The sequence below is a fragment of the Manis javanica genome, chromosome 4 (genome assembly GCF_040802235.1).
Source record: "Manis javanica isolate MJ-LG chromosome 4, MJ_LKY, whole genome shotgun sequence".
In the NCBI taxonomy this organism is placed as follows: Eukaryota; Metazoa; Chordata; class Mammalia; order Pholidota; family Manidae; genus Manis; species Manis javanica.
In genome coordinates this window covers 7,272,811-7,288,995 of record NC_133159.1, presented here as the reverse complement: position 1 = coordinate 7,288,995, position 16,185 = coordinate 7,272,811, and the positions used below count along the sequence as shown (strand labels likewise).

The 16,185-nt window shown below is 48.7% G+C and overlaps 1 protein-coding gene across 4 annotated transcripts in view; it reads left to right on the top strand.

The window, feature by feature from the left end:
- Positions 1 to 14,853: 14,853 nt before the first annotated feature.
- The window catches only part of CLSTN1 (calsyntenin 1), a 67,106-nt gene continuing 65,774 nt past the window's right edge, over positions 14,854 to 16,185 (top strand). For 3 of the 4 annotated variants that reach the window (XM_073233160.1, XM_073233157.1, XM_073233159.1), the window contains exon 1: positions 14,928 to 15,201. In XM_073233160.1, coding sequence (XP_073089261.1) covers positions 15,117 to 15,201 — 85 coding nt within the window. In that variant the 5' untranslated portion in view covers positions 14,928 to 15,116. Of the gene's footprint in view, positions 15,202 to 16,185 lie in introns of all 4 variants that reach the window. The other variant, XM_073233161.1, reaches the window with a different exon arrangement.

Below are 16,185 nucleotides of genomic sequence, written 5' to 3'. Positions count from 1 at the left end.
GCACCCTGGCTGCGTCCTGTCCAGAGCCAGGTATTCAGGCCCTGCCCTCAGAGCTATGGGCAAGTGAGAGCTCTAAGGAGTGAGTAATCCAGAACTTTCTGCCCGTTCCAGCCCTGCCGCAACCTAAGGCCTTGGCCAACACACCACCCAGGTGGCAGGGCTTCTGGAGACTGCGGCATGTGGGGTGACTCACATAAGGGGCAAGTATTTGGCGCCCTGGAGCCGGTTGGGGTTGGATTCAGAGACTTGAGGCTGGTGCTGCTAGTGCTCCCCCTCTGTTCCTGGGGTGCTCCAGTCCGTGGACAGGTGGCACACCCCTCAGAAGGGTGGAAAACCATGCTCTTGGCCCCTCTTCTGCCCTGTCAGCACGCCGGGGAAGTCTCTGGGCCCTGGGGATGGGCTGTCTGGAGCCTGCCCTGCCCGTGCTTGCCTCCTTCAGCCAGAAAGCACCCTGCTCAGGCCTGAGGCAGCTGGCACGAGCTTTGGTCGGGACACATAGCATCCCCTGCCCAGCTAGTGCCACGCAGGACCTCCCCAGCCCTCCACGGGGTGTCTGGGGCTCCTTGTCCTTGGTCTCCCCAGCTGCCTCTTCCCTCTTCCTCCAGCGCCCAGCTCCAGGTCATGCCCAGAGGTGGACGGAGCCGGCAGCCTGCAGCCCGGGCTGTCTTCCTTTGCCCACCTGTCAGGACTCTTACCTGGGCCTGTACCGCCAGGGCCCAGGGTGGGAGTGGGTTAACAGACTCCTCAGCTGGCCCCGTTTCCTCCCCTCCCTCCAGGCCACTAGGTCACCCGTGCCCCCCAGGACCTGGGTGGAGGGTGAGAGGCCCTTCTCACTCTGGCGCCTCCCTGCCTTTCCCAGGCTGGGTCCTCCCTGGGTCTTGCTAAGCCAGCCACAGCAGGGCTCACTGAGAATTCTCACAGACCTACATGTTGTTGGAGAGGAGGCTATTTTTCTCTAACAAGACAAGCTTCTTGTTTGCATCCTCTAAATCAATGCCCTGGGATGCTCAAAGCCCAGCAGTGTGACCCAGTGAGGTCGCAAGTCAGTGGGCAGGGGAGAGGAGCCAGAGCTGGTCCCCCCTTCCTGCTGCCCCTTGAGGCCCAGGGCTGGAAACAGGAGGCCCTTGAGAGTATATACAGAGGGGCAGGAGCAGAAGTCCCTCCCTAGGTAAGCTTTCCTAGTTTTTCCAGCAAGCTGGGCGGAGAAGGGCAGTGCCGCGCCTGTATCAGAAAGGCTTGCTGTAATGTTGCAGGCCCTGAAGGTGCCTGGGGCCCCGGGACAGGAACAGGGCCACGGGGAGGGGAGGCTCTGGGAGGAAGGTTCTGCGCTCAGCCTCCCTCGTCAGATGTGCAAGGACCCAGGCCTCAGGCCTCTTGAAGAACTGGCAGGACTGGGATGGGCAGAGAGAGGAGGGTTCATCCCCCCTGCCCACCTGCCCGGTTCATACCCTGGGGTTGTGGCACTGGCCCATAACAGTCCTAGCTGGAGTGGTAGCCAGTATTTATTGAGCACTCACCATGTATCAGTCACAGTTCTGAGTGTTTTCCATGCATTATCATGTTTAGTCCACACAGCATCCCTCTGACGCACATGTCATTATGATCCTCATTTTATAGATGACAAAACAGAGACGGGGGGCCACAGAGCTAGGAAGTGGAAGACTCTGGGTTAAATGAGAAAAGGTCTAGGAAGGGCTTGGCAGCTTGAAAAGGAGTATGTCGGGTGAGAAGGCAATATCTGCACGTGTGTGAAGGAGGAAGCAGGCCTGGGATTATCAAGACAGGCCTGTCCTTACACAGAAGGGACTCCCTGGCTGCCCTTTGGGATGGGGTGGGGAGTTCTGTCCTGGGACAGGGCATCCTCTTCCCCTCGTCACTCCACCAAGCATCTTGGCTTGATCCTGACCATATACGATACCTGAGTTCCTGGTATTGAACAGGATGGAGGGCAGCCAGCAGTTCTCGCATCTTGATGTCCCCCTGACTTTCCAGGACCTTGAAAAACTTTCCCTGTCGGGCAGCTTCTGGGAGACAGCAATGTCATGAGTCAGAGCTTCCAGCTCTGGGGCCGGACAGACCTAGGTTCGAATCCTGACTCTACCCCTTGGCTGCGTGACCTTGGGCAAACTACCCACCATCCTCTTCTGTACAAGAAGGATAATAACTATATTCCTTGCATGCGGTAGCTGCTAGCATGAGATCAGATGGTGCAGACAGAATGCCCCGTGCAGGGCGGCCCACAGCGAACACCGTGACCTATGCTCATTATTTCTTGTTCTCTGGGGGGTGATTAATCCCTGCTACACAGATGAAGAAGGAGAACAAAGAAGTTCCCTGAGCAACTAAATAGCTGGAGGCTGAAAGGGCCAGAAATTCTGAAGTTTGGCTTTTGCATTTTTTTTTTTTTTGAGAGGGATCTCTCATATTTATTGATCATATGGTTGTTAACAACAGTAAAATTCTGTATAGGGGACTCAATGCACAATCATTAATCCACCCCAAGCCTAATTCTCAACAGTCTCCAATCTTCTGAAGCATAACGAACAAGTTCTTACATGGTGAACAAGGTCTTACATAGTGAATAAGTTCTTACATGGTGAACAGTGCAAGGGCAGTCATCACAGAAACTTTCGGTTTTGATCACGCATTATGACCTATAAACAATCAGGTCAGATATGATTATTCGTTTGATTTTTATACTTGATTTATATGTGAATCCCACATTTCTCCCTTATTATTACTATTATTTTTTAAATAAAATGCTGAAGTGGTAGGTAGATGCAAGATAGAGGTAGAAAACATAGTTTAGTGCTGTAAGAGGGCAAATGTAGATGATCAGATGATCAGGTGTGTGCCTGTGGACTAAGTATTAATCCAGGCTAGACAAGGGCAGCAAAACATCCACGGATGCAGGAGATTTCTCTCAAAACAGGGGGCGTGAGGTTCTGAGCCTCACCTCTGTTGATCCCCAATTTCTCACCTGATGGCCCCCCTGCGACTGTGCCTGTCTTAGGTTGTTCCTCCCTTGAGGAATCTTACCCGTCTCTGGCTAACCAGTCATCTTCCGGGGCCATACAGGGAAATATAAAGTTGGTAAGTGAGAGAGAAGCCATATTATTTGAAAAGGTTAGCTTTTTACTTCACTGCAGATTTATGCCCTGTGGCTTCTATGCCCAGCACTTGTCTTGAGGTATCTTTACCACCTGGAGGAATTATGATACTCGGTAATTTCGATATGAGGCACGAATTCTACTTAGGGGTTGTAATTATGAAGGAAGAAGAGAAGCTATAGAAGTAGCAGACGGAAGAAAACATGGGAAGATTGATTATTTCTTTGATGTATCTTCTTGTAGTGTAACATAAGCGTGTATAGGTTTTAAATGACTAATTAAATTGTGTGCACACATTAACATAATAGGAATACAGCTATATAACCAAAGCAGACCTACAATTACCAGCCATATCCAGTGAAACCAAGAAAACCAGTTAGGCACCGTAGGCATTTGTGAAAACTTATCAATGATATGATGGATATTGTCTAACTGAATTTGAATATTTTGAGAAAAATAAGACAAATTAAAACAGCACATTCCTGGGAACTGTTCACATCCCATATGTTCTTTTAACAGTAGATAGTCTATAGTCACAAGATTTTGGAGTGCTGCAACTTGCACTTCTCCTAATTCTTGGTTAGGTTCCGACAGTATAGATCCAGTCAAATTTGTTGTTTCACTGTATGCACAGGCCAGCTTAGATATCTCCTTCTTCATTCCAATGGCAAGTCCAGGAACTGGTGGGATGAATGCAGCTACAACTGCAGCATCGCCTGGATCTTTGTTGAAGTTTTTTGATGATCATCTTCTGGAATGACTCTTCCAGAGAATGTTGATGTTGGAAGTTCTTCTTCATATCGTATCTTAATTCGTTTTCTGGGTAGCCAAATTACGCTTTGGTCCTCTGTATAAACACAAACAAACCCTTTGCCCATGCTTTGATATGCCCTTTATACCATTGTGAAGAACTTATTGGAGATCACCACATAGGAACTGCTTTTTTTTTAAGAGAAAGGAATATTATCAGAAAAATGTACTTCCATAGCTGATCATCTGACACCCTTTAAATTATCAAAATTAAGGATATTTAAAGCATGCATTAATCGGTGATTTGCAGTTTTATCCTATCAGGGAGTAATCCCCCTTTTCTTTCTTTCTTTCTTTCCTTCTTTCCTTCTTTCCTTCTTTCCTTCTTTCCTTCTTTCCTTCTTTCTTTCTTTCTTTCTTTCTTTCTTTCTTTCTTTCTTTCTTTCTTTCTTTCTTTCCTTTCTTTCTTTCTTTCCTTCTTTCCTTCTTTCCTTCTTTCCTTCTTTCCTTCTTTCCTTCTTTCCTTCTTTCCTTCTTTCCTTCCTTCTTTCCTTCTTTCTTTCCTTCCTTCCTTCCTTCCTTTCTTTCCTTCTTTCCTTCTTTCCTTCCTTCTTTCCTTCTTTCCTTCTTTCCTTCTTTCCTTCTTTCCTTCTTTCCTTCTTTCTTTCTTTCTTTCTTTCTTTCTTTCTTTCTTTCTTTCTTTCTTTCTTTCTTTCTTTCTTTCTTTCTTTCTTTCTTTTTTTCTTTCTTTCTTTCTTTCTTTTTTTGTTATCATTAATCTACAATTACATGAAGAACATTATGTTTACTAGGCTCTCCCCTATACCAGGTCCCCCCCACAAAACCCCTTACAGTCAATGTCCATCAGCATAGCAAAATGTTGTAGAATCACTACTTGTCTTCTCTGTGTTGTACAGCCCTTCCCTTCCCCCCCCCACCATTATGCATGCTAATCATAATACCCCCTTTCTTCTTCCCCCTGGCTTTTGACTTTTGTGGGTGTTTGCTGGTCCGGGGAGTTTCAGGACCAGGGAAAAGCACAAAGAGGTCAGGGAGCCCCTGAGGCCTGCTCTGCTGTTTCTGTGCTGGCAAGTCACTCAACCCCTCTGAGCTCCTGCGTCCCATCAGTTAAACAGGGATGAATACAAACCTCTTCTGGGAAGATTCTTATGAGGCCCAAATGCATACAGATGCCTTTTGAAAAAAAGGAGTATGCTAACCAGATGCCAACTGCAAAGTGCTGCATGAAAGCGGTTACAACCATCATCATCCGTTCAGTTTTCAGAGCACGCCCGCATGTATCACCATCAAACTGAATGCCTTCTATGTGCCGCACCGAGCTGCAAACACTTTATGTGAATCCTCTCATGCAATCTTCCCAATCACCTAAAGGAGGTATTGTTACTGTTATGCCCATTGTACACATGAGGAAACGGAAGTTCAGAGTAATTAGGTTGTCTGGTCTTTTCTGTTAATAACTGGAACTCAGGTCTATCTGAATCAAGGTCATGTGAGTAAGACATTCTCCTCATTTATTTTTTAATTTCTTACTTTTTTTATTTTGGTATCATTAATCTACAATTACATGAGCAACATTGTGGTTACTAGACTCCCCCCATTATCAAGTCCCCCCCACATACCCCATTACAGTCACTGTCCATCAGCGTAGTAAGATGCTATAGAGTCACTACTTGTCTTTTCTGTGCTCTACTGCCTTCCCCGTGTCCCCCCTCCCACCATGTTATGTGTGCTAATCGTAATGCCCCTTTTATCCCCTTATCCCTCCCTTCCCACCCACCCTCCCCAGTCCCTTTTCCTTTGGTAACTGTTAGTCCATTCTTGGGTCCTGTGAGTCTGCTGCTGTTTTGTTCCTTCAGTTTTGCTTTGTTCTTATGCTCCACTCATTTGATATTTGTCTTTCTTGACCTGGCTTATTTCTTTTTTTTTTTTTTTAGTTTTTTATTAAGGTATGATTAATATACACTCCTATGAAGGTTTCACATGAAAAAACAATATGGTTACTACATTTACTCATATTATCAAGTCCCCACCTGGACCCCAGTGCAGTCACTGTCCATCAGTGCAGCAAGTTGCCAGAGATTCACTATGTCCCTTCTCTGTGATACAGTGTTCTCCCCATGATCCCCCACACCATGTGTACTAAACATAACACCCCTCAATCCCCTTCTCCCTCCCTCCCCACCCACTCTCCCACACCCCTCCCCTTTGGTAACCACTAGTTCATTCTTGGAGTCTCTGAGTCTGCTGCCATTTTTTTTTTTTTGAGAGGGCATCTCTCATATTTATTGATCAAATGGTTGTTAACAACAATAAAATTCTGTATAGGAGACTCAATGCACAATCATTAATCAACCCCAAGCCTAATTCTCAACAGTCTCCAATCTGCTGCCATTTTGTTCCTTCAGTTTTGCTTCATTATACTCCACAAATAAGGGAAATCATTTGGCATTCGTCTTTCTCCAATTGGCTTATTTCACTGAGCATAATGTCCTCCAGCTCCATCCATGTTGTTGCAAAAAGTAGGATTTGTTTCTTTCTTATGGCTGAATAGTATTCCATTGCATATATGTACCACATCTTCTTTACCCATTCATCTACAGATGGACACTTAGGTTGCTTCTGTATCTTGGCTATTGTAAAAAGTGCTGCGATGAACATAGATAGGGGTGCATATGTCTTTCTGAATCTGAGAAGTTGTATTCTTTGGGTCTGTTCCAAGGAGTGGGATTCTGGGGTCAAATGGTATTTCTATTTTTAGTTTTTTGAGGAACCTCCATATTGCTTTCCACAATGGTTGAACTAGCTTACATTCCCACCAGTAGTGTAGGATGGTTCCCCTTTCTCCGCACCCTCACCAACATTTGTCTTTCTTAGTCTTTTTGATGCTGGCCGTCCCTACTGGTGTGAGGTGATATCTCATTGTGGTTTTAATTTGCATTTCCCTGATGATTAGTGATGTGGAGCATCTTTTCATGTGTCTGTTGGCCATCTGAATTTCTTCTTTGGAGAACTGTCTCTTCATATCCTCTTCCCATTTGTTAATTGGGTTATTTGCTTTTTGGGTGCTGAGGTAAGTTCTTTATATATTTTGGGTGTTAACCCCTTGTCGGATCTGTCATTTACAAATATATTCTCCCATACTGTAGGATGCCTTTTTGTTTTGTTGATGATGTCCTTTGCCATACAAAAACGTTTGTTTGATGTAGTCCATTGAGTTCATTTTTGCTTTTGTTTCTCTTTCTCAAGGAGATGGGTTCAGGAAGAAGTTGCTCATGCTTATATTCAGGAGATGTTTGCCTATGTTGTCCTCTAAGAGTTTTATGGTTTCATGACTTACATTCAAGTCTTCAATCCATTTCAAGTTTACTTTTGTATATGGGGTTAGATAATAATCCAGTTTCATTCTCTTGCATGTAGCTGTCCAGTTTTACCAACACCAGCTGTTGAAGAGGCTGTCATTTCCCCATTGTATGTCCATGACTCCTTTATCATATATTAATTGACCATATATGCTTGGGTTAATATCTGAACTCTCTGTTCTGTTCCACTGGTCTGTGGTTCTGTTCTTGTGCCAGAATTGTTTTGATTACTGTGGCTTTGTAGTAGAGCTTGAAGTTGGGAAGCAATATCCCCCTGCTTTATTCTTCCTTTTCAGGATTGCTTTGGCTCTTTGGGGTCTTTTGTGGTTCCATGTGAATTTTAGAACTATTTGTTTCAGTTCGTTGAAGAATGCTGTTGGTACTTTGATAGGGATTGCATTGAATCTGTAGATTGCTTTAGGCAGGATGGCCATTTTGACAATATTAATTCTTCCTACCCAAGAACATGGGATGAATTTCCATTTATTTGTGTCCTCTTTAATTTCTCTTAAGGTGTCTTGTAGTTTTCAGGGTATAGGTCTTTCACTTCCTTGATTAGGTTTATTCCTAGGTATTTTATTCTTTTTAATGCAATTGTGAATGGAATTGTTTTCCTGATTTCTCTTTCTGCTAATTTGTTAGTATATAGGAATGCAACAGATTTCTGTGCATTAATTTTGTATCCTGCAACTTTGCTGAATTCAGATATTAGTTCTAGTAGTTTTGAAGTGGATTCTTTAGGGTTTTTGTGTACAGTATCATGTCATCTGCAAAGAGGGGCAGTTTAACTTCTTCCTTACCAATCTGGATGCCTTTTATTTCTTTGTGTTGTCTGATTGCTGTGGTGAGGACCTCCAGAAGTATTTGACTAAAAGCGGGGAGAGTGGGCATCCTTGTCTTGTTCCCGATCTTAGAGGAAAAGCTTTCAGCTTCTTGCTGTTAAGTATGATGTTGGCTGTGGGTTTGTCATATATCGCCCTTATTATGTTGAGGTACTTGCCCTCCATACCCATTTTGTTGAGAGTTTTTATCACGTAAGGATATTGAATTTTGTCAAATGCTTTTTCAGCATCTATGGAGATGATCATGTGGTTTTTGTCCTTCTTTTTGTTGATGTGGTGGATGATGTTGATGGATTTTCGGATGTTGTACCACCCTTGCATCCCTCGGATGAATCCCGCTTGATCATGGTGTATGATCTTCTTGATGTAGTTTTGAATTTGGTTTGCTAATATTTTGTTGAGTATTTTTGCATCTATGTTTATCAGGGATATTGGTCTGTAGTTTTCTTTTTTGGTGGGGTCTTTGCCTGGTTTTGGTATTAGTGTGATGCTGGCTTCATAGAATGAGTTTGGGAGTATTCCCTCCTCTTCTATTTTTTGGAAAACTTTAAGTAGAATGGGTGTTATGTCTTCTCTAAATGTCTGATAAAATTCAGCAGTGAATCCATCTGGTCCAGGAGTTTTGTTCTTGGGTAATTTTTGATTACCGATTCAATTTCATTGCTGGTAATTGGTCTGTTTAGATTTTCTGTTTCTTCCTGGGTCAGTCTTGGAAGGTTGTATTTTTCTAGAAAGTTGTGCATTTCTTCTAGGTTATCCAGTTTGTTAGGATATAGTTTTTCCTAGTATTCTCTAATAATTCTTTGTATTTCTGTGGTGTCCATCATGATTTTTCCTTTCTTATTTCTGATTTTGTGTGTAGATTCTCTTTTTTTTCTTAATAAGTCTGGCTAGGGGTTTATCTATTTTGTTTATTTTCTCAAAGAACCCGTTCTTGGTTTCATCGATTTTTTTCTATTGTTTTATTCTTCTTGATTTTATTTATTTCCTCTCTGATCTTTATTATGTCCCTCCTTCTGCTGACTTCGGGCCTCATTTGTTCTTCTTTTTCCAGTTTCAATAATTGTGAATTTAGACTATTCATTTGGGTTTCTACTTCCTTCATTCTCCTTATTTTTTAAGTACTTTATCCTACAACCTCCCCCCGACACGCACCCCCAGCTGCCAATTCCAGGAAATAAGATGGAGCTACAGACAGAATCCAAATTTGGTGCTGTTTCCTCTGAGGCCAAGCGGTGGCTGTGTTTCCTCTGAGGCACTGGGGAAGCTGTGTGGATTCTGCCTCGCCTTTCCCTCCGTCCCAGCTCCTCCCTGGAGACCTTTCCATCTGGGTGATGTGTGCAGGCAGGGGCATCACATTTGACTGGCATGTCCTCAGAGGGACCACTTTGGCCCGTTAAGTTGTGTGTATGTGTAACACATTGTGTATATCATTCGTGCCACAGAAGAAGATAGCGGCCCACTTCCCTCGGCCACACCCAGAAGCGAGTGGCTCCTGTGCCTCCCATGGCTGCCTGTCCAAAGAGGGGAGGGGAATGTGCTCAGTGCGACCTTTGGACAGGAGTAAATGTAAGAAACCCAACCCTTGTCTCTCCTTTTGGGGGTGCAAAACCCTCAGGCCCCAACCTGATTCCCTGGAGACCAGGGGAGTGTCCCTTCCTAAGCTGGGGTTTCTGCCCTGCCAGAGAGGTTTCAAGCCTTCCGGCCATGGATGGTAACGAACAGTACCTAGAGCTAATGTGTGTTGGCCCATCTATTCCTCACAGCCACCCCGTGAGGCAAGCACTGACTTATCTCCACTTTACAGATGGAGATGATGAGATTGGAGCGATAAAGGACCTTACCCAAGGCCACGGAGGTAGAAAGCCACACAATTAGCAAAAAACACATAGAGGTTCTCTGCAGCACTCTCTGTAAATGCAAAAGCCTGGAAGCAACCCATTAGGGGTGGGGAAATAGTCATCAGTAGAGGTATGATTGAAGAAGCCCAGTATATCCACAGACTGGCCAACTCTCTCCTCACAACACTTTTGGGACCAAATGTGTGAGTTTCCACCCCAGGCAACTCGCTGATTCTCTGCAGACACCGACTACGTGTTCTACAGTTCAGTTCAGTTCTGACCCTACCTACAGTCATGCAGACCCCACGGGTTAAGGGCTCAGTCCCACACTGCCACCACCCCAGATGCCAGTCTCAGGTAGCAGGTCCTCAGGTTACCCATACTTCTGTCCAACTTGGCTACAATTCCAGGGGTTCCCATGACCCCCTCCTCAGCTTCAATAATTTGCCATAATGGCTTATAGAGCTCAGGGAAACACTTTACATAACACCAGTTTCTTGTAGAGGATATTATAAAGGACACAAATGTACAGCCAGAAAAAAAGTATAAAGGGCAGGATCTGGAAGGATGCTGAGTGCAGGAGGTGCTGTCCCTTCGGAGTTGGGGTGCACCACCCTCCTGGTATGTGGAGGTGTTCAAAATGCTGAAGCTCTCTGCATTTGTTAGTTCAGGGATTCCTATGGAAGCTTCATCCCATAGGCATGACTGATCATTGACTCAGCATCTGGGTTTCTTATCACGGCTTGGTCTTTGTGGTGACCAGTTCCTTCCTAGGCGCAATCTGGGGGCCCACCATGAGTTGCCTCATTAGAACAAAAGATGCTCCTATCACCCAGGAAGTTTCAAGGAACTTAGCAGCTATATGCTAGGAACCAGGGACAAAGACCAAATGTCTATTATATCACAATATCACACCACACAGGGGAATGCTACACAGCCATGAAAACAAATGAAGACTATGTCTGCACACTGACGTGGAGCCGTCTCCGTGATATTTTATTATTAGGTGAAAAAAGCAAGATGCAGAACAGCAGGTATGACATGCTGCTTTTATCTAAGAAAGGGGAGAGAAACATTCAAAAATTTACTTGTTTAAAAAGAAAAACCCCAAACAGACAAAATGGGGATCCATAAGGGGAGGAGGGCACAGGACTGGAGCTGGGTTTTTCTGAGCACCTTGCTTTCTCCATTTGACTTTGGAACCATGTAACTAATATACCCAGGAAACAAAATTAGGTTGAAATTTACAAAAGGGAAAGAAGGGGATTGAGGTGGGCTTGAGCCCGGGTCTGACCACCGGGGTCCCTGCTCCTCAGCACACATCCTTTTGCTACTCATGAATGGTCCCTTTTAACAGTAATGGAGTGACGCGGCCAGGCCTCCCACCTCTGGAGCTCCAGGGGGGATGCTGGTGGTGGTGCTGGGGGCTGTGGTTTGAGTCCTGTCCAGAGCGTGTAATGGGCGGCCCTCATCCCAAGTCACGCAGCCTTCTCCACACAGCCCTGAAGTGGGCGTGGTCCCAAGCCTGTGTCAGAGAGGGGTGCTGCACAGCTGCTCACCGCCCCCCCGCCCTCTGTCAGTGCTCCCCAGGACACGCCGCGCCTGCTAACAGTCACCGCAGGCCCACCTGGGAACGCTGGCTTCCCCGCAAGGAGCTTTCCTGCAGGGGACCTTGCTTCACCTCCCAGCAACCCAGGACCTGGGAGTGAATGTCCCTGTCCCTTGTCCACGCCAAGGAGAGCCCAAGGCTGGATGAGCCAGTACCGCCACCCGTGGCCTCCCACGGCTGGAGGGGGCCACAGCCTCCCGTCTGTGGTGGAGCAGGTTGGCTCCATGCTGTGGGAGCCTGTGCAGGGCTTTTCTTCGTATAGGGGCTTGAGTCACTGTTTTGGGTTTAGACATGAAATTGAATCCCAAGAGTCCTTGTTTCTAATAATGAGCTCTTCAGCAAAACGACATTTATCTCATCTGGAATGATCAAAGTACCTTCTGGAAAGGATTGCTGGAGGCATAAATGAGAAGTCACTTACAGGTAAAGAGCTTACTACAGAGGCTGTTGTGATGAGCAAGGGTCATTTCAGAAGACACAGAAGCACCCTGGGAATTCTGTGTCCTCTTGACCAACTCACAGATGGTCAGATGTTCAAGTCCTCCTTGCACATCCTTACCCTCTTGTCTCTGTCTGACTAAGGGTGGGCCGGGGTAGCATCTCATTTCCCGCTGCTCTGGGGCCCTGGTACAGCCGCTCCCCTCCGTGGCTGGCTCAGCCCAGCTCAGCAAGGCTCCCCTCTGCTAACCTAAGTCTGGCTCCATCCCCTTGTCACGGCCATTTTGAGGATTAACTAATCCATCACGTGAAGACCTAGGCTATTGTCAGGCCAACCAGAAGCTGAGTTCACTGGTTTCTGAGACGCTTAAGTTGAGCTTTGCAGCTGGACTAACTCTCCTGTGGGCAAAATCTCAGTGTGTGCGGGTGGCACTGAGCTCATCAGCTGTCTGTCTCTGTCTGCCCACCTGCCGCTGGACCTTTTTGATCTGTTTTTTCAAGGTACAGTGAGGGTTAGAAGGTAAAGGGATCAGGATTCAAGACACCAAAGAGCTTTTGTTTGTGTTTCTAATAGAACTGAATACATTACATTTTCCTTCTTGGCATCAACCTACTGACTCAAGGTACACTTCTGAGATTTGTACTTTTCAAATTTTATGTTTTGTAAATCTCAAAGGTCCCTGGAGACCTATAGAGTATGATTTTTGCCCTTTGAGGTGTGATCTTCACAATGAAAAATGAACACAGTGATTCATTTGGCTCATCACTGAGTACTTATTGAGTACCTACTGTGTGCTCACAGTATACAGGAGCTCAGAAGGCTCCTGAGGGAAAGAGGAACTACCCTGTGTTTGGACCTACTGTATACTATGCTCTGTGACGCACTTTAATTGTATCATCTCATTTAATTCTCGCAACTCTAGGAAATAGGTATTGTTATCCCATTTCACAGGTGAGGAAAGAGAGTCAAAGTTTTTTAATTTCTCCGAGGTCATTCATAGTAGCAACAGCCAGAATTTCCATCCAGTGCCGTCAGATGGTACCATCTGTGTCCTTCCCACTAGAACACAGTAGGGAGAAGAGAATGCAGTGGATTCATCAGACAGCGGCACACATTAGCAGATTACCAAGCTTGGCCAGCCAGGTTGAGAGAAGGTGCAGGTAGGGGAAAGATGGCCTGATAGGAGGACTTCCTGAAAGAGGCAGCCCAGAGTGTTCTGTAAGGACCTTTGACTCAAGGCAGAGGTAGGGAAGGGTGTGCTAGTGATGCAGGCTGTGGGCAGGAATGACGCTGAGCCCAGACAGTGGTGAGACAGCGGGCCCTGAGGTCAGCTGGGCAGGGCCTGGGATTGGTGGGTAGGAAGCTAGGCAGAGCTGTCTGGACTCGATCAGAAGGCAGCAGGAAGCTCCTGGGAGCCGGGGAAGGATGGTAGGAACAGCAAGGCCAGGAGAGGATGACTCCGCAGTGCTGGCTGGAAGCCAGCGGAGGGGCGAGGCCTGGAGAGGGCAGGGTCCAGACATGTCTTGGGAGGGGTCCAGCCAAGGAGTCTAGTCCTCCCAGACCCAGGGAAAGGAGAGATAGTAGTCGTCAGGCTTCTATGGAGGATGCCTTTGAGGCACAAAGGACAAGGAAGGGCATATCCATTACAATTTGAAACCCCGCAGGTCACATCATGCCTTTGCCACCGCTGTTCAAGGTTTCTGTGGCCTGTGGGATCATCCTGGCATTCAAAGCACCTCACAATCTAGCCTGAATCTACCTTCTCAGGCTCTTTGCCCACTAATCTCCTAATTAAGTCCCGGGCTTTCCACAAACCCAGTGACTGGTACTTCTCCCAGCCCCCAAGGCCGCCCACCCTCCTCTGTCCACGCCAAGCTGGCATCCGCAAAACCCAGGAGCCAGGCAGACCCTCTCAGCAAATGTGGTCCTGACAATCACTGTGCAGTGAACCACCTTTGATAGATCAGCACAGGCTTGAATAATTAACATGTCTTGATATTTAACTCTTGCTGTTGGTGTCTCTCGGTGCCACTGCTCTGTCCGTGAAGGCTGATTCTTCTTTGTACAGTAGTCTCAACTGGGGATGTCATTTCCCCTTTCTGCCTCAGTTTCCTCTTCCGCAAAATGGTGCTAATACTGACTCCTAAGGCACGCAGGAGCCCATCCTTGACTGTTCCAGTCCTTCCCCGGAGTGTGGTGGTCCTAGGGGCGGAGGGAGGGGCTGGGGGGCGGGGGCACCAGGACAGGAGGACGGGGGAGGATCCAAGCCCCTGCAGGGATCCTCCGGAGGGACCCTTCCTTCTTTATCCGTTTGGATCTCTGCGTTTCTAGGGGACCTTCAGCTTCACACCAACATCATCTAGAAAGGCACGCACAAGCCGCCTGCACAGAGCCTCGAACGGATTCCTTCGGCAAATGGAGGAACCTGGAGTTAACAGGCTCAGGACCGACGCCCGCCCAGGGCTGGAAACCCGGCAGCACGTGCTGCGCAGCCCCCGACTGTTGACAAGGCGCGTCTCGCCGACCCCCGCTCCCCGAACACCTTTCACGACCCCGGGGGCTCCCTCCCATCACCGCCCCCGACAGAGGAAGACTCCGAGGGGCCGGCAGCCTCGAGACCTGCCCGAGCGGGGCGGGGGGTCGGCCCCCGGGGGTGGGAGGCACCTCCCGCGGGGTCCGCACCGCGGGCGGGCGGGGCTGCGAGGGGGGCGCGGACGCAGGGCGGCCGCTCGGCCGGGGGCCCTCCCGGCCTCTCGAGAGCACCCCCCGGGCGCGGCCCCGCGGGCGCGCTCTGGGCTCGCGGCGGCCTTGAGGCGCGCGCCCCTGCCAGCCCGGCCGCGCGCGCGCGCGCTCCCGGCCGCGCGCCGCCGTCCTCCCCGCCTCCCTCCCCGCCCCCGGCCGGGTACCCCGCGGACCCGGGGAGCGCGCCGCCGCCATCTTAGTGGCTCTGCCGCCTGCAGCGGAGTGCTGCGCTCGCCGAGGGGAGGGCGCCCGCGGCCCAGCGCACGGCGGCGGCGGCTCCTCGGACCCCGGTGCCCGCCGCGGCGCGAAGCGGCCGACCCCGGGCTGCGAGAGCCCCGCTCGGCGCCCGCGCGCGCCCCTGCCGCTCCCGCCTCGGGCCGGCCGCGGCGCCGGAGCCCGAACGATGCTGCGCCGCCCCGCGCCCGCCCTGGCCGCCTGGCTGCTGCTGGCCGGGCTGCTGGGCGGCGGCGGGGGCCGGGCCGTGCGAGGTAAGCGGCGGGGCCGGGCCGGGCGCGGGGAGCCGGGGGGCCGGGCACGCGGAGCCTGGCTCGTGCGGGCGGAGCAGCTGGATCCTAGCCGCCCCCACTGCGGCCCCGGGGTGGTGCGCGAGTTGAGGGGCCGTGCAGCCGGGTTCAAGGGTCGGCCCACCTCCCGGGCGACCGCGCGGGCCGGGCTGTACTGTGCGGTGTGCGGCCCAGAGGTGCAGCGGGCTGGGGGTGCGTGCACGGTGTCCGGCTGTGCTTACATAAGAGCCCCCTCCTCCGCATCCCCTTCCGAGGTCCGGATGCTCCGCCGCGGCACGGCGGACACCGCAGCCCCGCTCCTCCGGCACCCTCCTTGGGCCCTTTAAACGGTGTCTGTTTTCAAACGAGCAGAGGCCGAAACTTCTCGCTTCCCTCCCACCTTTTCACCCAAAGGTGAAATTGTGATGAGGTTTACGACCGCGGTGTCACCCCGGATTAGAAATCTTCGCCTCTTCCGCCCCGACACAGCTTTTCTGGGCGGTAATTTAGATCGTGCCAAGGACTTAGGTGGCCTCAGCAGAAACCCCTCTTTGATTCCTTAGGGCCCAAATGATTTTATGGTTACTTGGCAAAAAATATTTCTTACTGAATTGATTGTTTTGTTGTTTTAACCTTCATCCACTTAACCTTTTAAACCTTAACATGCTGTCTGATACTGACTGATCTTGCCAATGAAAAGCTTACGCATTGCAGATACATGCTTCTGAATGGATCTTGGAATCGTAAACATTTTCCTTGGCCTTCGAGCTAAGCAATCTAGGTGTAGTCTGTAGAGGACTCGGATCTATTTTTCTGATATTTTTTCTTTACTCAAAATTTTGGAGGGGAGGGTTGGTACAAGTCCAGATGAGACCGTCATATTTCAATTTAGCACGCCTTCTAAAAATACTCATTTTCTCTTATTTGGCATGACATGGAGAGAATGTGGTGTTCACAAATTAAAGGGCA